Below are 25,377 nucleotides of genomic sequence, written 5' to 3'. Positions count from 1 at the left end.
TTACTGTGGGTTTTAAACATACCCCTGCCAACGGGAAGTGCTTCAGCATTACAGCACTGATCAATGAGTTGATGGCAATGTTCCACCATGGATTCCAACTGTGCTTTGTCATAAGAAACTCCTAAGAACCTCACCAGTTGCTCAACCATTGTTGCTAGGTCCTGTAAGAGAGTATTTAAAAAATGGTTTATTTTACAATATTTAAAATTATTTTTTTAAAATTAGTTTAAATATTTCAAAATAAGTTATATCCTGATGTGAAAAAATACAAATGCAGAAGTTGTAGAAACACCACTGTCTTAAAATTTTGCCACCTTCCAATTCACTGAAAATAAACACATTCCAAGTAATTAGGGTAAGACAGGTTGGCAGAGAACACGGTCATTTAGGTTCAACCATTCAAGTATTAGAACGGGGAACTCCAAAGTACTTGCGATGCTTCCCACTTCAGACAACACCGCACCCTTAACTGTTCACTTTGGAATATCAGTGTGTTTTGGAAGAATTAAGGTACATTGATTTTGATCTTCATAAAACAAATGACTACAAGTGTCAGAACAGCCCTTCCTTCATTGTTAGCTTCTGGGACTTTATTCAGGTAGATGGAAAGGATCTAGTGAGGTGACATCTGAGAATAAGCAGTTATTAATTTATATATCCAAAACTCCAGGGTTCCTCAGTATGACTAAAACTTCTGGAGTTGCAAGGACAAAATAGCAATGTTTATCAGGAAGCAGAAAGCCAATACCATGCCACCGGCTTTCAGCAGCATCCACCAGTGAGCACAGCTAAGAATACATCATTATTCAAAACCATGGGTCTGAAATAATTTCTACTAATTTTTTTTACTTATTCTGATTGCATTACATCATCATTTAGCATCCCACTCCACCAGAAGTCTTAGTAAACCCGAAATTATAATTTACTCAGCTTTACTGAGTTCTACCCTGATTTTGACTTTTTGTGGGCTTAAGAGATAGGAGATGGGTTTTTCCTATGTTTGCATTAGTTTTCCAATCAAATAAACATCTTGCAGTATTTTCATTAATGCTCAAAAATATATTATTGCAATAGGAAATGGAAACCAATGTTCTATGTAGTATTTCCACTAAATTTCTGATTAAGAATTAAGTATACTGTAAGGACCCAATAATTATTTTCACCTTATGCTACACTATCATCCCTAATTTTTTTCAACATTGTTTCACAGAAGACAGTAAGAGCAACCAAATAATCAGAATTAATGCCAAATATATAGGGCAAAACACTGATGGTATAATTTTTTTTCCCCATTGATACAGCACATGCAGAAAGACATTTCTTTCAAATGCATGCCCAGAGCTGAATGTAGCAAGCACTGAACGGTTCAGATGTGTGCCTTCTTTGTGAGTGGTTCAATGCCTATGGATGCAGGCAGATTCCTGAGTAAATTAATAGGTTTATGAAACTGCTGATGTCCATAGAAGCTATTGAATGCCAGTGGTTTAAAAAATGGTATCAGACTTTAGGGAGCCCAAACATGGGCATAAGAAGCAAATTTTGTACTTTATGTATTTTAAACACTACAATGCTAAATATAATTTAAATACCTTTTCACTACATCTAACCTACCTTATGCATATCTTCATACTTCAGAAAAAGTACATTGGCATCCATGTGATGTTCCCAAAACTCTTGCACATGTTCAAACCACGAACCATATCCTACTACAAAGACATGATTGGCATGAGGAAAATTAACACTTTTGTTATTAAGCCCTTTTCAAAAAGGAAAAAAAAAAAAAAATAAATTAACTGAGTGGTTCATAGCCCCAAGGAGACCAGTGTCTGGTTTTGACCCGTTGCCATGCACAGCAAGGAACTAAATTTAAAAAAGAGTTTTTCTATCAGTTTGGAATATTCAAAAGAACTAACTTACCATAAAGATAAAACGTTCAACTGAAAATGCCACTATATTTCATGATGGACCTCTTGGAGCTCAGTATTAATGACAAGTACATGACTATTGAACAAAAATTGAGCCAAAATAAAAGTTACACAGATAGCTTTGCAGAAGGCAAATTTCCAGCGGCTCCAACCTGTGTGAATTCCTGCGATTAACATATCACACTGCAGCTTCCTTCACTTAGAAGCTAGATACAGCATTCATGGAAAGTTCCATAGAGCATCCTCTATTAAAGACAAAGAATTGCTAACCATTGTCCTTTCTTAATTAAACAAGTACTGAGGAAACAGACCTATAAAAATGTTTCATGGTCATTCCCAAAAAACATAGGATGTACTGACAGAATATTCTATTTATCACTGCATGTTTTGCCCCCCGCCAAAATCTAAGACCTATTCTCTTCTATTATTTTTTTCTGCACACTTCCACACAACTTCTCTAGATACACCACAACACAGTTTCAGCTATACTGTTATCTGTTATCTCAACTACACCATAAATCCAGAGTATAACCAGATGCCCATGAGGTGCTGAGCGCTCCTGAAAGCTTAAGAGTGATGTGATGGGGTACTTCCCATATATCGCAAGTCATGAGCAGGCCCAGCGTGCAGGGTTGCCAATGATGAAAAGCTTATGCCTCCTACCGCCTGCATGCCACCAGCAGCTTGTCTTCAGTTCCCATATCTGTTGTTTGGGGTTTAGGACTTGAAGAGAAGCTGCCATGCTATGCTGGGAGGGCCTGTGCTCCCAGCACTGCTGAGGCAGCGGTTACTAGAAGCCTTAACCCTCCCCCCAAAACTTTCCTCCTTTGTTTTTCACTTCTCTGATAAAAGTCCACATTCACTCTGATAGCAGTCAATTTATATGTGTCTAGCAGAGGTTCAGACACTGGTATTTATTATCTAGAGAACGTCTTTTGCTGACAATGTTACCAGAAAGAGAAATGCATCCTGCATATTTCTTTGGGGGAATTTATCACTGGTAACAAAGTACTTCAGATAATCAAGGCAGGAGTTAAGCAAATATGGTGAGCAGTTTTTCACATTCCCAGTATTTTTTTGGTCAATTTTATCTTTTCAGCAAAGCAGCTATAGAAAAATATTAAACTTTGTAAGCTTTGTTTTTTGAAGCCACATTTTCCCTTTGAAAAATAATTGTTTAATTTAGGTAACTGGAATACTTTTAATGGGTAAACAGATCAGTTTCAGAAGAAAATTAATCTGCTGACTCATTTTCAATTTTTATAAAGGTATTGCAAAAATTCCATTTTTGTTCTTCCCATTCTACACGCCTAAATAAATTCACGCATGAAGCTAACACATCAGTCAAGCAAAGAGTGTTCCTAGCTGCTCTTAATGGTACAGGGCAAGGAGCCATTAAGATTACGTTAGCAGAGTTTATCTATGCTTTATGTAAGAAACCCCTTTAAGCTTTAGAGGGTAATACCAAAGGACGAGAACACTCAAGACCAATCCCTATCCAACTGTATGCTTTCAAACAATACAGCTAACATGCACAGAATTTGTTTCAAGATAGTATTGTGTCATTTGGGCTCAGTGCTTCTCCCTCTAGCAGTACTTTGCTCATGAAAGTTTTTTTGCTGCTGCATTGCTTCCATGAGATGCAAATGTTTAGCTACATGCTAAATTTACTGTATTACAAAACAGTCCATTTGCACAATTATGGACACTGAACGTGCTGTGATGTTTTACTGGCTCTGGGAGGTTGTGATACATCAGACAGCTGTATGAAGATAACTCTTCGGATATTTATATGAAAAAGAGTACAGAACCTTCCTCGTACATTAGAAGACCTTCTAATGTGCTTTTCATGTGTCTCCAGTCTAGAAGTTCCTGATCATGGGCTACAGACAAATGTGAGGGAATGCAAAAGAAAAAGCTGAAGGTGTGCTGGAATGGAAGGAGAGCATTTACCCTCCCTGCACAAACTTGTAGGAGAAAGCCGCAAAGGTTTTTAAGGCCTATTAAATAACCTCCACTGGTAGGCTTTTACTTTTTGCTTCCCTTTAGCATTATACAACTCCTCCAAATTCCAGGTTGAAGGAAAGCAAGCTGCCCTGGATCTAGAGGAGATCCTGTTCTCAGAGCACAAGGTACATGGTGAATTCTTAGTGTCCCATTAAGGCATCACAGAGAAGATTTTGTAAAGAAATAGAAGGCAATACATTTTTTTTCTCTTCCTAGCTAGAAAGTGTGGCAATCCATTGTCAAAAAGCCTAGTGCCAGCCAGTTATATGAGAACATAGGATTTGTCCTCCCTGTAAGTTTACAGAGCCAGTGCAATGGAGCTACTTAAGGCAAGGCAGCCTGACTGGGAACGCAGTGGGGGTGAGTGTGTCATGAAACAGCCCTTGCTCGAAGGAGTTACTGGGTGAGCAGCTGAGGAGTTGTTGTAAAGCAGGTTATTGTGTATTCTCAGCACAGAGCTGTATTTTTCAGACAGTAGCAGCCCACCACAGCTGCCTTCCTACAGGGGTTCACTTCAATTTACAGATGTACTCCAGATCAATCTCATGCAAACTAGACATTTTTCTGTGTTAACTGTGTTAACAAGGGACAAACCTTAAGTTTTGGATGAAATAAAAATATTAAAGGAATTCCCAGAAAAAAAAAAAACAACCCTTGAGGAACAGTGAGACTCCTGCAAAGTAGCTAACAGTGAGGTACAACTGAAGTTAAATGATGCTGGTATTCGTCACTTTTCACAAGGCACCTGGTACCTCGCAAATGGAATTTTAAAAAAGTAGACCAGAGTTTTGCCTGAGCTAAGTGGAACGTTGCTGAGCCCATGGTGTCAAATATCATAAGGCAATTATTTACAATGCATGGCCATAGTTTGCATGGACATATCTAAGTCCATGCAGCACTCTGTAGCAACCTCCTTGCTTTATATGCAAAACAAATGCACCTTTATCCAGTTCATTTCTGTACTTGCAGAAGGAATGCAGAGATGAAAATAAATGTGTAACAGCGTGTGCAGAGAGAACAGCTCCTTACACTTGTCATTCATAAACCTTCTGCAGAACTCCTGAAATGTTCCTCTGTAGCTCATGGTCCTTAGGGAGCGGTGAAACTGGTAATAAGACACCACCAGGTCTTTGGGGTTGCGAGCCATGTATATTACCTATGATGTGGGGGGAGAAAAAGTGAAACATCTTATTGAAAGCTTTCCCCCCAGCCCAAGTTTCCCAAAGCACTTAAACAACTGCTGCTGATATAGTTAAACAAACATGACTTCATTTAATTTTTACCTTTGAATTGCCATTATGGAGGTCCGAAGGCAAAAACCGATACGGTAGGTGGCTTTTTATAAGGCGAGGAGATGTCAGTTCCTACAATATAAAGCAGACAGAAACATTGCTTATTGTGCATTAGTTTTTGGCACATCTTGAGCTGTCCTGAATCGTCATACTTGAAGTCCTCTACTGTACTGAGTCACATTCACAAATTCACTTCTTAAATTAAGAGGGGTCTGGAACTAGAAACTAGGTCAGGGAGTTACATCTGTTTTTTAAACATGAATAGGCTGGATAATGTATTGGGGTTTTTTGTTGTTCCCCCCCTTCTGTTTTCAAAGTACTTCCCTTTGTAGGACCTTCTCAAGAAGAGAGTGTCATGGTTGAAGTTTCCTAGTATCAAACTAACTTTGTTCCCAGTGATGCTTCCAGATTAGAAGCGCTGAAAACCCTACTCATAACTTCTTCAATTCAAAATTTTACTCTCGCAATTTATTTTATCCTCAGAATTATACTCAAACAATTAAAAGATTTATCTGAGTGTGTGAACATCATTCAAACAGAGTATTTTTCTGTAATTTGAGACAAAATCGTCTTATGACACAAATCATCTTCCAGTAGTTAAAAACTGCGTAAATCTTTATTGGATCAAGTTGCTAGCACATAGTACAGATAACAATGTGTAATCTCAAACTAAACCTCTCACTATTGGCACCACTTATTTGCACCAAGGTAGCACTGAGATCTCATCGGACTAGGCATCTCACAGATGAAAAAGAAAAGCAACCTCTGACCAGCAAACGCTCTCAGCCTAAAGTAGGCTGATACTGCAGTTGTCATGGACTAGAAGCAGCTTGAACCCATCTGTGCCAGCCTCAGCTACCTCAATTCAACAGGCACTGCAACCGTCCTAGGATGGAGCCCAGTAATTTGCCTAATCATTCCAAGACACGCCTGTTACAGCAATGACAAGATCACAATTATATGCCATGCCACTAGTCTCCAAGCGATTCTTAAATAGTGTGGAAGTCATTTCACACAGAATATTCTAAACTCCTCAAACTACACCTACAGAGTCTGTAGATCCACAGATCCTGGGTCTCTAAGGATTTACACGTGTAAATCCAGACTTGTGGGCCTGCAGATTCATAGGCCTCTTTATTTGTAGTTCCTCTGTGGCAAATTGAGGAAAGGGATCAAAGCAAATTTTCCTCAATTGGGCAGCTTCTGTTTACATAAGTAAGGGAGACCTGGAACTTTTATTCAGGAAACCCATTGTGAGGATATTTAGGACACGGAGAAACATCTCCTAAAGCATTAAACAGGGTATAATAAAGCTTAATAAAAGCAATTTTAAAGTAACCTAATAATACTCGGAACCATTCCAACAAACTGAGCAAGTCCAGTGATGAAAAGGACAAGGACAACAGATGAAATGAAGTGATAAACATGGAACCGAGGACAAAGATACCGTAATGCTGAGTGAGTTTCTTTGCAATAAATTGTACCTTGATGATGTCCAGACCAGGCTGAGGGTACTCTAGGACTGGAAGTTGTTCATCTATATTCATTAGTCCAATCTCATCTGGATCAGCGCCCTGACTCACTAGATACACCACTTCCTGTAGCAAGCCTGTGCCTGCATAAACCAAACAATGAAAGAGAACACATTGCATTACAGTTCTTATCTAACCAGAAGCATAGGAAGGGAGACCTAGACATAGAAATAATGATAATTTTTGTCCTTAATAGTCTGCTCTGAGCTAAGTCTGTAACTACTGTTTTAACGTAGTTAAAAAAAAAAAGCTCCCTTAGTTTTATTTTAAACTCATGAAGATCTCCTTTCACGTAAAAGACCTGAGATTTTTCTTCAGTAATAATTTAAATGTTTCTGTTTCCCACTCATTTTACCTGTGAATTGGAAAGCACTGAAAAAAAGATTTTCCACTGTGAATGCTAGCTAGGCAAATACTACTATTTCCATTTTAGAAATGAAAAAAATGAGGCAGACAGAGATCATCCAAGTTCACTAAATGCATTAGCAGCCATACTGGGAAACTGCCAGTGTCCTCTATTCTAAATTGTAGGCAATTCTACTGTTATGCAATGATTTCAGAGTCTATTTATACCTCCACGTTATGGACTGGATAAACCACTGAACGCATCAATGCATAGCGAGTTAGTCATAAGCTTTAGAGGCCCCAATTACATCTCTCTCTCCAGTTCAAGGACATTTACAAAGCAACCATTACATATTATAGCCTTAATGACTGCACTTTGGAAAATTAATAGGTATTCCAAGTAGATGTTTGAACAGGGAAACTATTTCAAATTACTTTACCTTCAGGCAGGTAGGAAGCCCGCAAAACAGGCAAACAAACATTCAGAGATACTTGACAGAGGCTTACGAAGAGAAAGGTACGGGCTTTTGGTGAGATGGAGGAACGGCATGAGGAGAGATCAAAGTGAGCTAGCAGGGAAGGCACCCCACAGTTCAGATGACAAGTCGCACGGGCATGGGGTATCCTGGCTACTGCAACAGATTGACCAATTATTTACGAGTTGTAAAAACTAAGGGAAAATGAGACCAGGATTTATTCTGTCTCTCGTGTTGCCTAAAGAAACAAGTAGTTGTTCCAGAACTTTTTAGAAAGCAAAAGTCTGCTCAACATCCCATGTCCTTGGAAAGATAACCAGCAAACTGAGGTCATGCCTTTCATTCATGTTTTAACTTGAAAATAACTTAAAAGTTGCAAGTAACTTGTATCAGTCACCAGTTAATTCATGTTAACTATCATGATTGTACACATCAACAGACACATTTTGTACAAATTCTGTATGTTGTTCCAACACTAGGAAAAACAGTGAATCATTATTCAGGATTTTTTTTTTAATCTGAGCTAGGAAGGTATTTTAGAGGCTGGTTAGAGTGAACACAGTCTGGATACAACATAAAAGAACACACATCTTCAAGAACTGCTTTGGAGAGCAAGTACTTTAGGATTCCTCTGTTTCCTGACTGATTGGTGAGTAAATTAAAATGGCTTGTAAAAAAAGAAACTTTTACATTACCATCACCCACAGAGACAGCTGTCACAGACAATACACGTTTGCCCTTAAGGCTGTTCACTCTGCATTTTTAAGTCCAAGCATAGATTTTATACATTAAAATTAACATACATACGGTACTTCAGTATCAGTCCTTGTGACTCTGAATGAGCACAACCCTTGTTTCGCATTAAATATTTATTCTGACAGGAGACACCCTAGTTCTCCATAATTTATTTCTGTATTTCCAATTCCGCCTGCAAAGAAAAATGCTATTATGGCAACCTTGTTCCATGAAAGGAAAAGGAAAAAGTGCACGGGGATAAACAACACCACCAGGACATTCTAATTTTGTTACTCAGCTGCTCTCTAGGCAAAAAGAATCTATCTCCATTGTGCCTCTGAATACAAAAGGGTGAGAGTGTTGAGACAGATCTATGCTGAAACTTCAGGAGAGCAGCATGTTCCCTACCAGGTCTCCACAAAGTCCACCAAATAAGTAGGAGGTGAGGGCCAGGAAGCACAGCCCCCATGGCCTTACCTAGTTCTGCTCAGACCCATGGCTATGCGCTAGACTCAGCTTGATTGCTAGCAGATCCATGGAACACTGCAGAGATAGAAAATGACATATTAATGTAGGAGGCATGGGGAAGAAGGGTTCCAATTCAGAAGGAAGTGGGCCTTTGGAAGCTTGGAAGTCTTCATCTAAATGTGCTTCCACCAAAACCAGCGATTCATTAGAGTACTGCTGGGCACATGGCAGGTACACAGGCCAGAAAATTAAAAATCTCCATCAAGTACAGGTTCTTTAAAACAGCGCTTTATATCTGTGAACCTCAGTGCTAATTATTAGAATGGACATAAGCAAATTACTGTAGTTATGTATGTAGTGCTGCACATATTCCAGCATCCTATTCCAATTCACACAGCAAGCAGTATTTCTGCAATGTCTCTTCTACAAAGGGGAGGTTTGCAAGCTGACAGTTTAGATGTCTGGCTTCTGGCCATCCAGCAGATTAGAATTTCTCCTCCCTGCACCTGCAGTAGGACCACTGATCCTGAATTCTCCCACCCATGATCTCTGTACTAGTTTTCGCATTTTGTCACCCACTATATTAGCCTGATTTTCTTCCTTATTAACACTCAAGTTACTCTGCTTAGGATTTTCAGGGTCTTAATGCAAATGAAAACTAGAGATTTAACTTCTGAGGGAACTGTGACTTTTAAACTTGTCACCCTTAATCAATTATCATTTATGCCACACACATATTCCGAAAAGCCCCATATATAAAATTACCATCAACCTGATCTGTTTAAAAAAAACCCAAACAAACAACTAAAACACCACATGCTTATTTTTTTTTAAATAAAAAAATAGCTAAAAGCCTTTATCTGTCTATATATAACCTCCTCAAATCTCTATTAGGATTAAAAACAACTCAAGTTAAATTGCAGATAGCAGAGCTGAATGTTCTTTTGGTTTAGAAATGATGGTTTAACCTAGCAATAGACAAATAGCAGTCCAAATTCCAGACCTAGTTGCTAGGGCAAGATTTCCTAGCCCTTGGGAACACCAGCTGGCTGGAAAGCCAAACAAACTGGGGTACTGTACCTATGCATGTGATCAGAGGCTTAAAACTAGACTGGAGCTAGCAGAATTTATTAAATTTACCACTGTGGGAGGTGAATGTGAGTCTTCTGCTGTAGCCCCCAATTTGAACCAACTGACTTAACCTGATGTCTGCGGAGATGTGCAAAAATCAACATTTTATGGGTGGAAGCTAGAGTAAATTGCTGAAACTGAGATTTTCAAAGGAGATTATGGGAATAACCTCTGATAATCCCCATCTATCACAAAATTTGGCCACATCTAAATGCCACAGAAACTTTCTTAGTAAAAGGGACAATGATGATACTTGTCGGAGAGAAGAAAAAAAATGAAGGAAGCTACAGAAAAAAAAAGGTGCAGAACTTACCTTTATACTCCCTAGATTTCTGGCCTGGCTGCCAATAACCATTTATTGTTGCTTGAGGGTTACTCACTTTTCACGTGAAATTAAAGGATTAGGTCATAAAGTGGAAAATATAGCACATATGCATATGAAGCAAAGGTTTTTCTTGGAGACAATCACTGGATCTTGAGCATCTCTAGTATTTTATGTCATTTTCTCCTTGTGTTGCTGAATACATGTGCACGTACATGCATGCCTCACTTGGGATGGTACACAGAGTAAACAATCACTGACAAAGAGGATTAATCTGTCAGCCTTTGGGCATAAGGCAGGAGATGCAACATTCATAAGTACCCAGCAATTCTACTGTTCCTTCCTCCAACTGCAGTAGATCCACATTTTATCCTGGAGGAAGACTGCTGGCCCTGCTACCTCCAAGGTCACATTGCCAAAACAGATGAGGAATTTATTTATGTTTATCCATTTCCAACTAAAATGGAGCTTCAATGCACTGTACCTGAGAAATGTTCTCCCCTGACAAGTTCTTCTGTTATGTCAATACAACGCCTCAGGAGAAAACAGAGTGTTCCAGTTTATCACACAATATCTGGAAAGAGACGGGATGGGAAACAGCTGTGATAAGCTACTGCCAGAATTCGCAGGTTTTTAGGAGAGCCCTTCAAATTATCTGTGAACCTGCATTTCTACTCTGCATAGCAGCATGTACAAAAGCAGCCCAGTCACAGCAGTTTGGAAGTGTGCTAGTTGGGCTGCGCTTTTTCTGTGATGCCTAATGATGCACAGAAATCAGGACTCATTAAAAATCCTATCACACCAACAGCAGCCCCTATTGATGACTGGGGACTCTTCATTTGTACCCCTTTTTCATAGCCAATGCTTCAGCAACAATAGCAAAGTCAGTTCATGGCCATACTGTCTCTGCTTATCAGTAAGTGTAACTGCTGCTGCAGCAGCCAGACAGCAGAACAAGACAGCCAAAACTTTGAAACACCACAGCTACTCCTTTCTGCTTCTATGCATTAGATGCCTTTTGACATCAAATTTAGTCTCTGTAGGAAGGAGAAACATCCGTTAGTGCAGCGGTTTTCTGGCTCCCCTCACTACTTTCTGGCCACTGGCACACTCCCATGCAGTTACTGAACTGCATAGATTTGTTCAAAGGGAAGTGGCAGATATAAAACCATAAAATTTCCTGTGAAATTTTGCTTCCCTACATGGCTTCTAATATAGTTTATTTCCATTTTCTCCCCTCTGTATCAGCTAACATGGGACAAACCTGGAGCTTAAGGATGCAAAGGTCTTTGGTATAGTCCTTTTATTTGCCCCTTGTTTGGAAACCACATGAAAAAAAAAAAAAAGAAATACTAATGTTTGTATTAACAGTCTTCTATCGCTCCCAATTAGTTGCACTTGGTTTGATCTACCAATGCTTGATCAAGTTTCACCTAATACAATGCAATGGACCCATTATGACTTAGATTTTTTTTATAGCACTGATAGAGGTAAGTACTCATTAAAAATGAGGGCTGCTAAAGTTGTCAGATTGGCCTAGCAAGTGCTGTAAAGCGCTTCCCCACGTAGTTCTAATTGCCTGCAAGCTCACTGCCCTTTCACCAATTTCAGTATATATCTGCAGGTAAGTATGACAGATTCATCTTCACCCTACGATAGTGGAGGGAAAATTAGATTTTTCCATTAGAAGAAAACAATTTCCAAACCATAAAAAGATCTCTTAAACTCTGTATGTTCAAGTTCTCCTACATCTTGGAATTCCAACTGGCTTAAGGTTAGGGATTTTCATTATCAATTAGGGTTTTAATAATAAAAATCATGTATATACTTTGATAGCGTATTTTTCCCATTCTTCTGTTCCTAGATGAGACTCAGGATTCAGAAAGAAGGCTGAAATTGTGATGTTACATTGCCAATATTTTTGACTGACCAATTAAATATGCATTAGAGGGCACGATTTTCAGAAAGAACTGAATACTCATCCTTGTAAGATTAATATTCCTTTTACATGGCCTAAATGCCCCTAAGGTCAATAGCGACCTGTCAAGGGACTCTGTGGAACATGAGGAAACTGAATCCAGATCTTCTGAAATTGATGGTAACAGCTTAAATAAGATTGGATTTAAAACAACTGATAACTGCATGATTTCCAGTAACATTCAGTAAGCAGAGTCTTGGATTTTTAGACTTATTAAATCAGTTTATTTTTCCACTTGAAGCTCCTGGCTTTTAAAACAAAACGAACAAGCTAAGTTCTGTTCGTCTTTCACTAAACTTACATCAGAGAATGCAGACATGGGTCCATTAGGTCCAAGTTGTGTTTCCAATGTGTTTCACCAGAGGCTGTAAACGGCAAACTATGAAAACTGTATTCTATTTAGGACTAAAGTGTACTTTCTGTTTGGTAAAAAAGCTGTCACTGAACTGTTTACATACATTTATTATCCACAGAATTATTGCTATTATGTAAACAGTATCCTAAAGCACTGCTTTAATGAACTGATTACAAAACAGCGTTATTTTCAGCTAATGCATTAGTACTATTTTTAAAAAATGGCCTGAGTCCTAATTCTCCCTTACATTAGCACAGTAACTACTTGACAGAGGACAGGATGAAAAGTGTAGAATGTACCACAGTGCATCTCAGACCAGGCACTGACTGTTGAGGCATCTCCACTTCCATACAGCAAGGCGGGTGATGCAGTGTGTTGCACACCTAACACCAACAGAAGCAGTTTGGAGAAAAAGGCCTACTGACACTTTTGGGCATGCTGGATCCTAAAGCTGGAGCGACACTAGTAAATAAAACACACCAGGGCCTGTTCTCAGGGAGGACACATGGGACAGCCGAACCCACATCCACACAGATCGATTTCCCAAAACAAGGCAGCCTCATCCACAGCCTCCTGGGAACAGTCTCTGGCTCCAGCTACCTCCTACACTATGCTGAGGAATGCACTGTCTCGGGGAGAGCAAAACTGTCAGGGAATGTGCTAGCAAGAAAATCACATGGATGACAGCCTGTGGGAGCCTCTGTCTGGTGTACTAGTTTACTAGTGTAGCCACGGTGAAGCAGATAACCGGATTGTCTATGATGCCTACTTTAGACTTTATGAGACCAAAAGAAAAATAGCTCAGGAGTCACATACACATTGCATCTAACCCATGGCTACCCCAATCTGTCCCAGCAGGCACAAGGCAAAGGCCTCTTGCTGAGGACAGCTGAGGCAAAAAGTGTTTGCTTTCTATGCCTCTTAATAAGCCACAATATCTTCATATGCACCACAGCAAGGACAGGTAAGTAGTATACAAACAGCTCTAAGAACTATGAGTCAGGTCCACAGATTGCTCAAAACCTAGGGATTGAAAACAACAAGCCACGAGTTTGTCGTTATTTGCCTTCTGATTGATGAGTCGTGATTTGTGTCTTCATGCTTGTCTCTACATCCATCATTTCATCATATCTAGGTGTCCCAGATTTTTTTAGAGGTCCTTCACTGACAGCTGATATTGGCTGGTAACTGATATTTCTTGGTACCAGACATTCAAAGTGGAAAGTATTTTACTCTTCTCTTTAAGCCTTAGCTGGGCTAGTAAAATATGCCCATGTCTATGGATGCTCATCATGTCTGCACCAGATGTCACCACCAATGGAGCAGTTTGTGTGTAGTTACTCAAATTCACTTAAAATTAAATCAGCCAAATTAGCTTAAGGAGTTTCTATTTTTGGTATCAGCTCACCTAGTAAATTTTGACTGGGACAAACTAGAATGCATCCACTCAAAATACTCTGCGTGTGGTTCTTTAAGAGAAATGAAAAACAGCAGGCTAAGGACGCTAACAACCTGCACTAGTGCAGATGCTTTTAAAAGAAGACATCAACCCATACCCTTAGATTATTTCTCTCTTTCAATTTCTAGTCACCAAACATGCTCCCATGGTACAAGACAGCACGACAGCTATCATGCTAAAACAAAAAGAAAAAAATGTATAGTGTAACATGTCAGGAACACAAAAAGATAACAGATAAACTTGCTTGCTCCCTTACCAACTCTCTGACAGAATGACATCCCTTTTCACCTTTACCACACTTATTCAAGGTTCACTGGGTCAACTCAGTATATTCAGTTGTTATCTTCTTTCCCCAGGCTCCTCCCTCGGATGGGCATCCTCATGACCCAATTCAGAGACACCATGCCTTGCATGACAATAGGGCAAGCACATAGGATCATGCAGTCACACCAAAGGGCTGGCCAACAGGACAGTAATTCACAGGCGAAGAGTACTTTTATTGGTTAATATATGCTACAGGGTAGATTCTGTATCAAACACCTGAAAAATGTCTGACAAACTTTGGCCATGTAAACTAACAATGGTACCTCCTCACAGCAATGGGCAAAAGGTGCATTAGCAAATTTTCAAACCTCACCTCCTCTCTAGAGCATACATAAGAAGGTTCACACCCTTACCCTAATCTTACCTCAATTACATACTTCCTTCCTGCTTCCTCTGGCAGTCCTATTCTCCCGACCTTTTAGAGTCCATATCAAAAACACGCCCAAATTGCATCACACATTACCCCAGCAGGAGCTTACTTCATCTCCAATAGAAAGTCCCCCCACTGTGTCTAATTTCCCTTCATTTTCATACCGGTGACACAACACTGTACCAAGGATAGCAATGCAGAGAAGAACTTTGCTGTAATCACAAGCTTTTTTTTTTTTTTTTTTAAAATCACTCTCAAGGACTCCATTATGTTGAAGAAAAGTGCACAATGACCCTTAGCGCCACTGATTTCTAGGACAACTATATCACTTTCTGTGTTCTGTTCTACAGAGTCGTAATATGGTCTGTGGCTAAACGCAGAGACTTGTAGAGAGCTCTGATGATTGAAATAGGATGAGAAAGCAGGGGACAACAGGGCACCTGTATTAGAAACCTGTGTTGAGGCAGTTCTCATACCCTTTGCTGTGAACATGTTCCTCTCCCCATATGGTAAGCCTGTTTCAGAGGATGTCTGTCACTACTCAAAATGCAATGCTATGCCCCAGTTTCAATCCCTTCCAGGAAAATTGTCAGGCAAAACCTGCCTACACGTTAATGTGCATTTGCATATATTAGGTGGTTAAATTGCAAGAAGGCAGCACACAAATAGTATAATGCAAAACAACTGCAGTTAAGAGTTATGCATGATGAAAAAAAGCAGCATATTTTTGTTTCAGAATTTCAAGAAACACTCTTTACTATCCATGAAACTATGCAGCCTGTTTAGTCAGCTATTGGTTGTCTTGGTTGTCTAAGATCGGGGAGTAAAGCATTTTATTTCAAACAGAATCCCCTTCAAATTATAGCTGCCCTAAACAAAAACAGTCTTTGCAAGGTACCTGTGCCACGACTCATATTTAGCACACAGTCATTCCCTCTGCCAGCTGAATTGGAGTTTTAGGCAAACTACAGTCATTTCTACTCTATTTCTGTTGTGGCTCTTCAGAATTAGAAATGGAAATAGATCTAATTGGGAGTATAAAAGGCAATCGGCCAATCTATATCATCATGGGTTTTCTCAGTATTGCAGCAAAATCCTTGAAGAGAACATTCTATTTCTGATAGAAAGCTCTGGTGATCCAACAGAAGCACTGACATTGATCATTATTCATGTGCACTTCAGCTATGTATGGACAGAGCAATCCAATTTTAGCAATGCCTGTAGCTGTTCTGTGTTACTTGGGTAGCCCTGATCAGCAGCAAACAGGCTTTTAACTGGATGGTTAACAGTTTATGATTGCCTTGCACTGCAAACAGCCAACATACTGCCAAATCTGGGCTGCTGCACGTATAGTCAGTGTGTGTCTTCTGAACAGGATTCCCATCTCACCTGCTTCACGCTTGTCTCATTTTGTTGGCTTAGATGAATTTATTACTCATGCAGTGAATGCAGTGAAGGGCTAATTCAGCACCATTATCTATATTTCATATGGTGATCTAATGTCGTTATACACCATCTAGAACTTGCAGCCTTATAAGGGATGATGGCCTTTACATCCTGCACTATAAAAAGCAGGTGGGTTAAGGCATGTGAAATCAGCTTGCATTTTTTAAATTAAAGATGGATTTTGGCCTTTACTGACAAAAATCCCTCCTCAGTTGCTTCTGCAGTGCTCTTCCTTTTACTTTTTATCCTTTATTATCTCAGTCACTGCCTCAGACTTGACTAGCTAAACCTCCCCTACGCACTTTCAGCTCCGTGATACGCTTCCTTCCTAACACTCCTCAGTACCCCTTCACTCCCCTCACAGTGGCTTTCCTACGCCTACAGCCCAGTTTGGCTGAGATGTTATAATGATGGATTGTTTCCTCTGCCATGCTGTTTTGTCAGCATGCACCCACAGCAAAACACTTCTCTTGCTTCTGAATCTGCAGTGTATTACAGGATTAACACATGACATAAGTGGTTTATTTCTTTTGTAAGAGTCTGTAAAAGACTTTGTTATACAGAACCATAATTATTTCAGCTCTTGTGCCCCACCTTCCTGGATTCTCCAAGGTGTTGCAGAAACCCTGAACAGGGTCAAAGTAATAAGATGCCGGGTTCTTCACTTGATTAATCCTCTGTTCATTGCTCCCTCCCACTGAGGGGACAAACACATTCCTACATACCAGCATTACTATGTACTCAGCTTTAATATCTAGATGCTTAATTCAATTTGAACCATAATTTGCTAGTTTCTCTATAAAAATATAGATGGTAAGTGACACCCTTTGTCCAAGAGAATGCCTTGGCATTATACATGAAAAATTCTGGTAAAGAAATACATCCACATGCCTCCAGTGGAAAATGTAGACAACAAGATTACATGATTTACCTAAGGTCACAGAATCTCTAGCCAAAAAGTCCTATCACATGCCCAGCGTACCAAACCTCGCATCACTTCTAAAGCAGCACTGATGGGACAATACAGGGGGTAGTTCCTTTCCCTGAGCATAGTGTGAATGAATCCCTACTGTACCTAACAAGAAAAAAGTCTTCATTTAATAAAAGACTGCATAATAAGAATGAAAAATGATGTGTGCTTAATCTAATTCAAGCGTTTTGCTTGCTTTCATTAATATCTTCACTATGAAGGATGAACATTAACATGAAATGAGAAAGACTGGCTGTTGCGTTTGGCTGATTTACATAATTTTCTAATTCTTCACTCTTTGAGGTTGTTATCATCTAAACCAGACAACAGTGATTTCATATGTCCAGAATACACTTTTTACACAGGGTAAAAGATTTTTTCCTTTTTTTTTTTTTTTTCCCCCCTTGAGCCTGCTTTCAAAAAGCAAGTTGCTTGAGTTTTGCACTGCTTCACAGCAGGGAAGCAATTATGCTACATTTGCAAAAGACCTAGTGAAACCTATTAGGTAGCTGGAGAATTCTTTCTCTTTTGAACCATTGTTCTGTCTCTAGTAACATCTCTTCACTGGTTTGATAAAAGGCTCATGAGAGAAACACCGCTAGCTAGATAACAAAAACAAGCTTTCCTGAACAACAGGTTTTTCTTCGCCACCTTTATTACCTGTTTGAGATACATAAGGACCTATTCAATTCTACTTCCACTGAAACGGACTCAAATGCATCAGTGGCAAACTTAACATTGTCTTCCATTACTTATTATTTGACGCTTTTATTTATCATTTCTTTGCCTACCAGTATTTAAGACTGAGTCAATACCAGAAGGTATTTTGAGCTACACATAAATAAAACAAAAGATAGATCCATTTCAAAAGGACTTACAAAATACAGGAACCCAGTGGCCTTAACCCCTACAAACACTTGTCCACAGGTGTTATTTTCTGCACCTGAGTGGTCCTCAGTGGAGTGCGTTTAAGCAGCATTTACTCTTCTAATTGGTAGAAGGAACATGACTTCTGTCACCAACAGCATGAAATCAGCTTCAAATATGGACCCCGTACACCAGTCCTTAAAAGGACATCACACAAAGCATACCTCCATCACTCAATGCAGTTTGCTGTTCCCTTTCTGTTTGTGTAAGAAGTCCATTCTTTCTGGCCAGCTGGTATAAGAACTGATGCACATTATCACACTAAAACAGAACGATACCTGAGCTTCATAAATTACTTAAGATAAACAAACCAAGTAACTGCGATATTATTGTAAAAGAGAAAAAGTTAAATACCATATTCACTTTTAAAGACATTAACTAACTTGTTCATCCACGTTTGTGAAACTAACAGAGGTTTCCTATCTTTCCAGGTCACAGGGAAGAGCCTGTAAGCGTGCACAGAATTGCCTCAAAAAACAGAGGTCAAAGGAAAAGAATCCCAAATGTATTTGGTGTAAAAATTTCTAGATTTTTGAGAGAACCTCATGATTTCTTGAGGCATGCCTCTGGGCCAGTAACATTTGCATTCATTCTTTAAATGAAAATGTATTAAGCTCAAGCCACCAAAATCCTGCAGAAAGAACAGGACTATAAATCCAGAATAGCAGAATCTAGCTCTTTTGCAACTGCAAAACTGTTGTTAAAAAATAATACCAACCAAACTCTTGGGAGGAGTTCCATATGAGAACACTGGAAATTAAGGCAAGGCAAGGCAAGTAATTTAACACACAAACATTCAAGTGGATGCGCATGTTCCCTGAGGAGCCTTAGTTACAATGGATAAGGCCATCTCAGACTTGCCATTACAGGGGCAAACCTCTGCAATCCACCACAGCTGACTCGCATCACTGTGTCTGACAGCCCAGAAACTCCCACAGCTTGGGCACATCCTTGTTCAACCTTTCAGCCTGATTCTCCTCTCATGTATGACCGCACAAATCAGGACTGACTGTCAGCAGTGTTGGACCTATGCTTATCTGGGTAGGTGGGAAGAATCGAATTCCTTGTGCTCAGGCTTACCAGTCTGTCACATCATGTAGAGGCTAGTGGTACATGTTAGCCAGTTAGGCAGCAAACCAGGGCACCGAAAAAGTACAACTTACCAAGCCATAACTGGCGTATGCCAACAGGGAGGTAACAGAGGACACAGGCACAGTGATTCCCTGACATAATAATTAATGTAGCTCTGTGCAGACCTTTCACCTACTCACTGATTGCTACAGCAGGTAGCTGCAAATACGTCAGCTGGTGGGTTGGATGACCACAGACTGCTGGATGATCTTGCAAGCATAGGTCATGTGTAGCCACGTAATCTTAGTCAAGCAATAATACTCTTTATATTGAATAATAAGGGTATTATTGTGCAGTACAATAATGCATAAAGAACCAGAAATCAACCTTGCCGGTAAATACAACATCCCTGCCAAGACAATTTTATAGTCTGAAGAAAAAGTGAAGTATAGGATTGCACAAGACAAACAAAGCAAGATTTCACACAAGGGATAGTCATTTGGCACATTTTCTTTGTGATATATTTCTTAAATCAAGACATTTTGCCAATATGTTTTTATAAAATGGTCCCACAGACAACCAAGACCGATTGGAAGGTTGAGGGGAAGAAGTCAGAGGGAAGAAATCCTTTAATCATTTTCACAGACAAAGAAAAACTACATGTGTCTACATCCCCAATGGTTCAAGTATCCCATCGCCTGAGTGTAGTAACTTTTGAGTGCTGAGTCTGATTCGAAGAACATTCTAGATGTTCATGAGCAGAAGTCTATTAATTTTAGTGAAGAATCACACAAGAAAAGTGGGGTTTACATGATACCCTCTGTATCTGGTTCACAGCCCAGCAGCTGATTGCCACTACAGTAATGGTCAATGGACCAAAAAACTGTTTCCCCATAACAGAATAAAAACCTGGGGGACATAGTGTCCCTGGCATGAAAAGAGTAACAGGAATTATGGTACAAGGGAAACGGACCATAGAAGGATGCAGACAGAGCACCTGACAGGTGGCAGAGAATGGGGAAAGACATGATGAACAGAGCTCCTCCCATCAGTCAGGGAAGGGACTAGGGCATACAGGTGTTCCAGCAAGAGGTGGTGTTTGATTCAGGAGTGCTGGAAATAGCAGAGGATAAGAGAGTGGTATGCACGCAGTGGGAGAGGCACACAGGAGGTGACAGAAAACTCATAGCGCATGCAATGCACTTTACCAACAGATACACTGAGAAGTATGACCTTCTTCGGTACGTACAGAATCTTTTAAGCAAACAAAATAATGGACAACTCAATTTAACTTTCTCTGCTTGATTTCATACAACACTGGAAGTAAGTGTTAAAGAATTTGAAAGAGGAGAATTCAATGAAGGTACACAAAGGAAAACTGTTCTTGAACTGATCTGCAAATTCACTGTTGGCACTTCATTAAGCCAAAGGCCTAGAGTCAGCCATCATATTCCCTACAAGCTAATAGGTAGTTATAAAAATCCAGTGCTGCAAGGAAAATCCAGAATGTGACCTATAAAAAAACTAACACACCCAGACAGGTAGAGGCCATATCCAGCACTTGCTCTTCTGACCTGTTGCTGGGCACTAAACACAAGAATTCTGGACTTGAAGCTGGTATTTGCCCAACAACTGACATTTTCCCACACAAAATTATTTGGCAAAATAATCAACATGGGAGAGACAGCTTCATTATTAACGTAAATAGCTCACTTTCTCAAATTACCAATTTTGCAAAAGGCATTAATTTGTGGGCTTTGACCCAAGAATGCAAAACGCACATTCATTCAGAACAGATACAAGATGGTATTAAGAGAGCTACTGCACACCACTTGAGACTAAAGCAAATGGACAGATCATGTACAGTCAGGGGTTAGTATCATAAGACACAGCAAAATACTAAGTTAACCTGGACTCAATACTATACTTTAGGGACTGATTTAATTCTACTGAAACTGTTGACCTTAACAGACAGCTAATCTAGCTCTTGGCATGGTGACTGAGGGAATACCATGAAAGAATTTGCTTATTAATTCTGTAATTTAAGTTCATAGAGAAGAATTTTAATTTTCGAGAAGGATACAAAAAGCCCACCGTATGAGAGGGTTCAAGGAAAGCTGTGACAGAAGCACAGTATTTCCTATAAACGTTGCATTTGTGTCTTATCTGTAAAGCAATCTGTTGCATGAGCTCCTATTATTTAATGCTATAGAGAACGGTATTCCATTTTACATTGGCAGCTACTGTAAATCTCATTGCCTCCCATTCAGCCTACCCATTCTGTACTACAGTTACATGAAAGATGAAACTTGTGATTTCATTTCAAGAGTAGTAGTACACCTGACTTTAAATTATGCACCATGATAAAAAGGTTTTCTGTAATTACAGTTCTACTATATACACATGCATAAGCGTATATGCACATTCACATATTTACATGTCTAAAGGAGTCTCTGGGTTTCAGGCATAAGCTTCTCCTAGTCCAGCAGCTCCCAAAAGCTGTTACCATTGATTGGACACAGGTGTTAAGAATAATTCAAGATATAAGGAGTATCAGTTTTTAGGTATCCATCAGTGGAAATCACATTAAAGCAGATTCATTTTCCATTAGGCTTATTACATTATTCCCAGTAAAGCCACTAACATATTCAATTTTCTACCATTATTGGACGAGCTTTTTCTGGGGTCACTCCCAATTTACCAATATCTGTAACTATTTCCAAGCACTATCTTCATTTCATATGTTTAGACTTGTATTGTCTGGTCTTGCAGAGTATCACGTCTTCAAAATGGCACACATACCACTTCATCAGTCCCTAGCATTACTGAACCAGCCCCAACCCTATAAGCCACTTGTGTATTTTCTTCACTAGATAAACCAACATATGGTCAACAGCCACTGATGGAGCCTTCTGCTATTAGATTGTAACATAGGGCTCAGTAAGAACTAGAAGCTCCGGCCTCTCACACATCCAGCAGAAGGCCTTGTTTGTATGTTTTCCACAGTTTGAGCAGATGGGGAGCTGGTGAAACGCTGAACACAACTGATTTCCTGAAGAACAACAAAAAAGTTTTCCATTTAACCTATCTGACATTGGTGCATTTTTCTTTTCCTAAAATTCTGTCGTCAAAAACATGCTTGCTATTTTGTTCAAACATAATTTATTAACAGAAGCTAGCCAAGTGACCCCAACCACGTTTTATCTTTATAGATTACAAGTGAGCCAAAGTATTTCACCCCAAATAATTACATTTTGTGTATGAAATCTGCTTTGTAAACTTACTTTTTTGATTACAGCAACATTATGAAAATTCTGATTAGCTCCAGTAAGCAGAAAAATCTTTGTCAATGCTACTGATAGACGGGAAGACGAAGTTGTAGTTAAGGTAATGCAGAGGACCTTGGGGTTCTGGATTCCATTTCTGGCTTTACTGTAGACTTCCTGCATGACCTTCGCTAAATCAATAGGAACCATATTAAAGCACCCTAATTTCTACTGATATGCCTGTCTATAGCCAGCAGACCCCTTTGATAATTGATTCCCCAGCCCTAAACAAGGTACTGAGCTGTAAGCCACATAGGATGAGCTGACAAAACAAGTTCCAAGAGTCTCAGTAGACTTCAGGCCACCTAAAGCTGGACCTTGCAGACATTTTTATTATCTAGAGCCTACTCCCATGACAAGGACATCAGACTCCTCGAGATCTATGTATTCTCTCTCCTGCTAAGTAAAATGCTACGGCACCTATTTTGATCCCAAAGCTGATCCCCCCAGCTCTTCCACACACAACACTGTACCTTTAGTTTTGGCGCCCCAGTTCTCAATCTTCCCCTTCCTTCTTCCACAGTGCCTGATAGTAAATCCCCTTGTAGTACACACTGCCACTAACTTTGTAAGTGCACAGTTCCCTGTCACTGGCCTCAGTGGGGGCCCCAAGAGACTTAATATGATTTTGCTATTCTCACAAAATAATAGCAAATTTAAATACGATTATGCAAGCTGGCTTTACACGGCCAACTGTATAGCCATCAAAACTAAGCTATTGCCAGATGACATATTAGTTATATTGTGCCTGGCTGCTGGAAACAGAAGTTAGCTGAGCATATTTAACGATCCACCAATATGAAGTTGGGGTGCTGTACTAACACAGGAACATTGTAAACCCAGATTCACAAAACTGAAATCTTAAAAGTGAAAGAATTAAAGAGTGTTCTTGCTGCATGCTATGAATCTTTAAGAAAACAGTTTAAAAGAACAATAAAGATGCAGCTATCTGCTCCTAATCCTAGCATTTTAGGGGCCATCCATCTACATACTATCCCTTATCTAATGTATGCATCTATCAAGCTCTAGCCCGTCTTCAACAGCCGAAAAACCACAAATACTTGAAACTGCTTGAGAAATGACAACGTAATAGATGCTGCATTGTAGAAAGCGTGTGTTTGAAGCTGCACACCAAGAAATAGAAAGATGTTCACCGTTCATACAAAAAACAATGAAGTAAGTTAGAAACCTACAATACTGAAGCATCATTTTACAAGGGTATTTACAGAGCTAATATCTGCTATCTCCAGTGGACTTTGAATTTTCTAGAAAAAGATCATCTTATTGCCCGGAAAAAAGTCACTCAAGAAAGAGTCTACCCACCCCTGCTCACTTCTGGTTTTATCAGGTGCGTTACAAAGCTACCATATTGTCTGCCTCTCTGCAGGCAGCATTTTATCCATGTTAATTCTGTTTGAACCTTTTCGCTTGGAAACGGAGAGGATAAGAAACTGAGACACAGGGTATTAAAAACAGACATCCGAAAGGTATAAAGCGGCCAAACGACGCATTTTCTGGAGAAACGCACACTTATCCTGCAAACAGGAGATATTTCTGGTAATTTAGGCAGTGCAGCGAGAGCGTACTTTTGAGCACATGTTCTCCCAGAACGATCTGGGCGGCCTCCTCGGGAGCATAATACGGCGCTCTGCGGAGCTGACAGCAAACCTGTATGTCACATTAGAAATCTGTATGCACGCTACATACGTTCCCGCTTTTCTACACGTACGCTGAGCGAGATCTCCCTTGCCTGGAGCAGCATCTTTACCCCCGAGCAGTTCAGCTGGCTGGCACCGGCCGCCACCAGCAGCAGCGCCTGGCGCTGACTCGTATCTAAACTCAGTGGGTAGCCACAAGGCCAGGGAGCTGCACGCCCCACCCGCGCCGAGCAAGTGCCCTCAGCTCGGAGGGCCTCCAGGAGCCACCGGCCTGAAGGGCAGCCCCTCTCCGCAGAGGGGAGGGTGCAGGCCTCGCCCCGGCCTTCCGCGGGGGCGCACCGCCCGCCGGGCGGGGAAGGCGGCCGCGGGGCCGGGACCGAGGGGGTGCCTCTCGCCTCTCCCGGTGCCAGCTGCCCCGTCAGCGAGGAGGGGGGAGAGGAGAGGCCGCCCCCGCCAACTCCCCAGCGCCAGCCCCAGCCCCGGCGGGGGAGGGAAGGGCGGGGGGAAGGAGGGAAGAAAGGGGAGGGTGCCCGCCTACCTGATTTGGGGTAGGTGACAATCCAGACGTCGCTGTCCCTCACCGGGAAATTGGCGATCTCCTCCATCTTGCCCCGGCAGAAGGGCGGCAGCCGCACCCCATTGTACTCGAAGTACTTGCTCTCGAACTCCCCCGGCGTGCTGGGGGTCTCGGCCTCGCTTTCCGCCATCCTCTTCCCTGCCGGGGGCGGCGGCGGGGAAGGAAGGGGCGAGGTGTGCGTTCCGGCGGGCGAGCGGCGGGCGCGACGCGGTAGCCCCGGCACGCCCCCACGCACGCACCGGGAACGGGGCGGAGTGGGGGGGGAGGCCGCGTAACGCCGCGCCGGGTGATGTCATGCGCGGCACCCGCAGCGCGCGGCGCCAACGGCCGGTAACAGTCGGCCGGTAACGGTCGGCCCGCCGCAGCGCCCGCCCGGCGGGGAGAGGGGCTGAGGGGAGGGGAGGACAGCCGGCTGTCCTCCCCTCCCCTCAGCCCCTCTCCCCGCCGGGCGGGCCGCCTCACGCACAGGGAGGACCTGCCTTCCCCGCTTTCTCCTCAGAGCTCAGCCCTCCGTGCTGCGGCAGCGGCCCCGGGCACTGTTCCATTGCCAAGGCCCGGCCTCAAAGAGGGCAGAGAGTGGCTGGGGGAGGTGTGCGGATGAGGGGGATGAGCAGCAGCAGCAGCAGTAGTCAGGTGCTTCAGGGAGTCGTTGCGGTCCTTGCGCTGAACCCAAGCACAATGCA

The 25,377-nt window shown here is 41.2% G+C and overlaps 1 protein-coding gene across 2 annotated transcripts in view; it reads right to left on the bottom strand.

Annotated features, from left to right (window-relative positions):
• The window catches only part of SULT4A1 (sulfotransferase family 4A member 1), a 31,285-nt gene extending 6,221 nt beyond the window's left edge, over positions 1 to 25,064 (bottom strand). The window contains exons 1-6 of one of the 2 annotated variants that reach the window (XM_074590917.1): positions 24,656 to 25,064; positions 6,709 to 6,839; positions 5,216 to 5,296; positions 4,962 to 5,088; positions 1,612 to 1,706; positions 23 to 161 (exon numbers count right to left, since the gene is read on the bottom strand). In XM_074590917.1, the coding sequence (XP_074447018.1) occupies positions 23 to 161; positions 1,612 to 1,706; positions 4,962 to 5,088; positions 5,216 to 5,296; positions 6,709 to 6,839; positions 24,656 to 24,824 (742 nt within the window). In that variant the 5' untranslated portion in view covers positions 24,825 to 25,064. The remainder of the gene's footprint in view (positions 1 to 22; positions 162 to 1,611; positions 1,707 to 4,961; positions 5,089 to 5,215; positions 5,297 to 6,708; positions 6,840 to 24,655) is intronic. The other variant, XM_074590927.1, reaches the window with a different exon arrangement.
• Between the last annotated feature and the right edge of the window lie 313 nt (positions 25,065 to 25,377).

This window comes from Larus michahellis, chromosome 1 (genome assembly GCF_964199755.1).
Source record: "Larus michahellis chromosome 1, bLarMic1.1, whole genome shotgun sequence".
Lineage (NCBI taxonomy): Eukaryota > Metazoa > Chordata > Aves > Charadriiformes > Laridae > Larus > Larus michahellis.
Note: the sequence above shows the minus strand (reverse complement) of the source record. Positions and strands in the feature narration are given on the sequence as shown.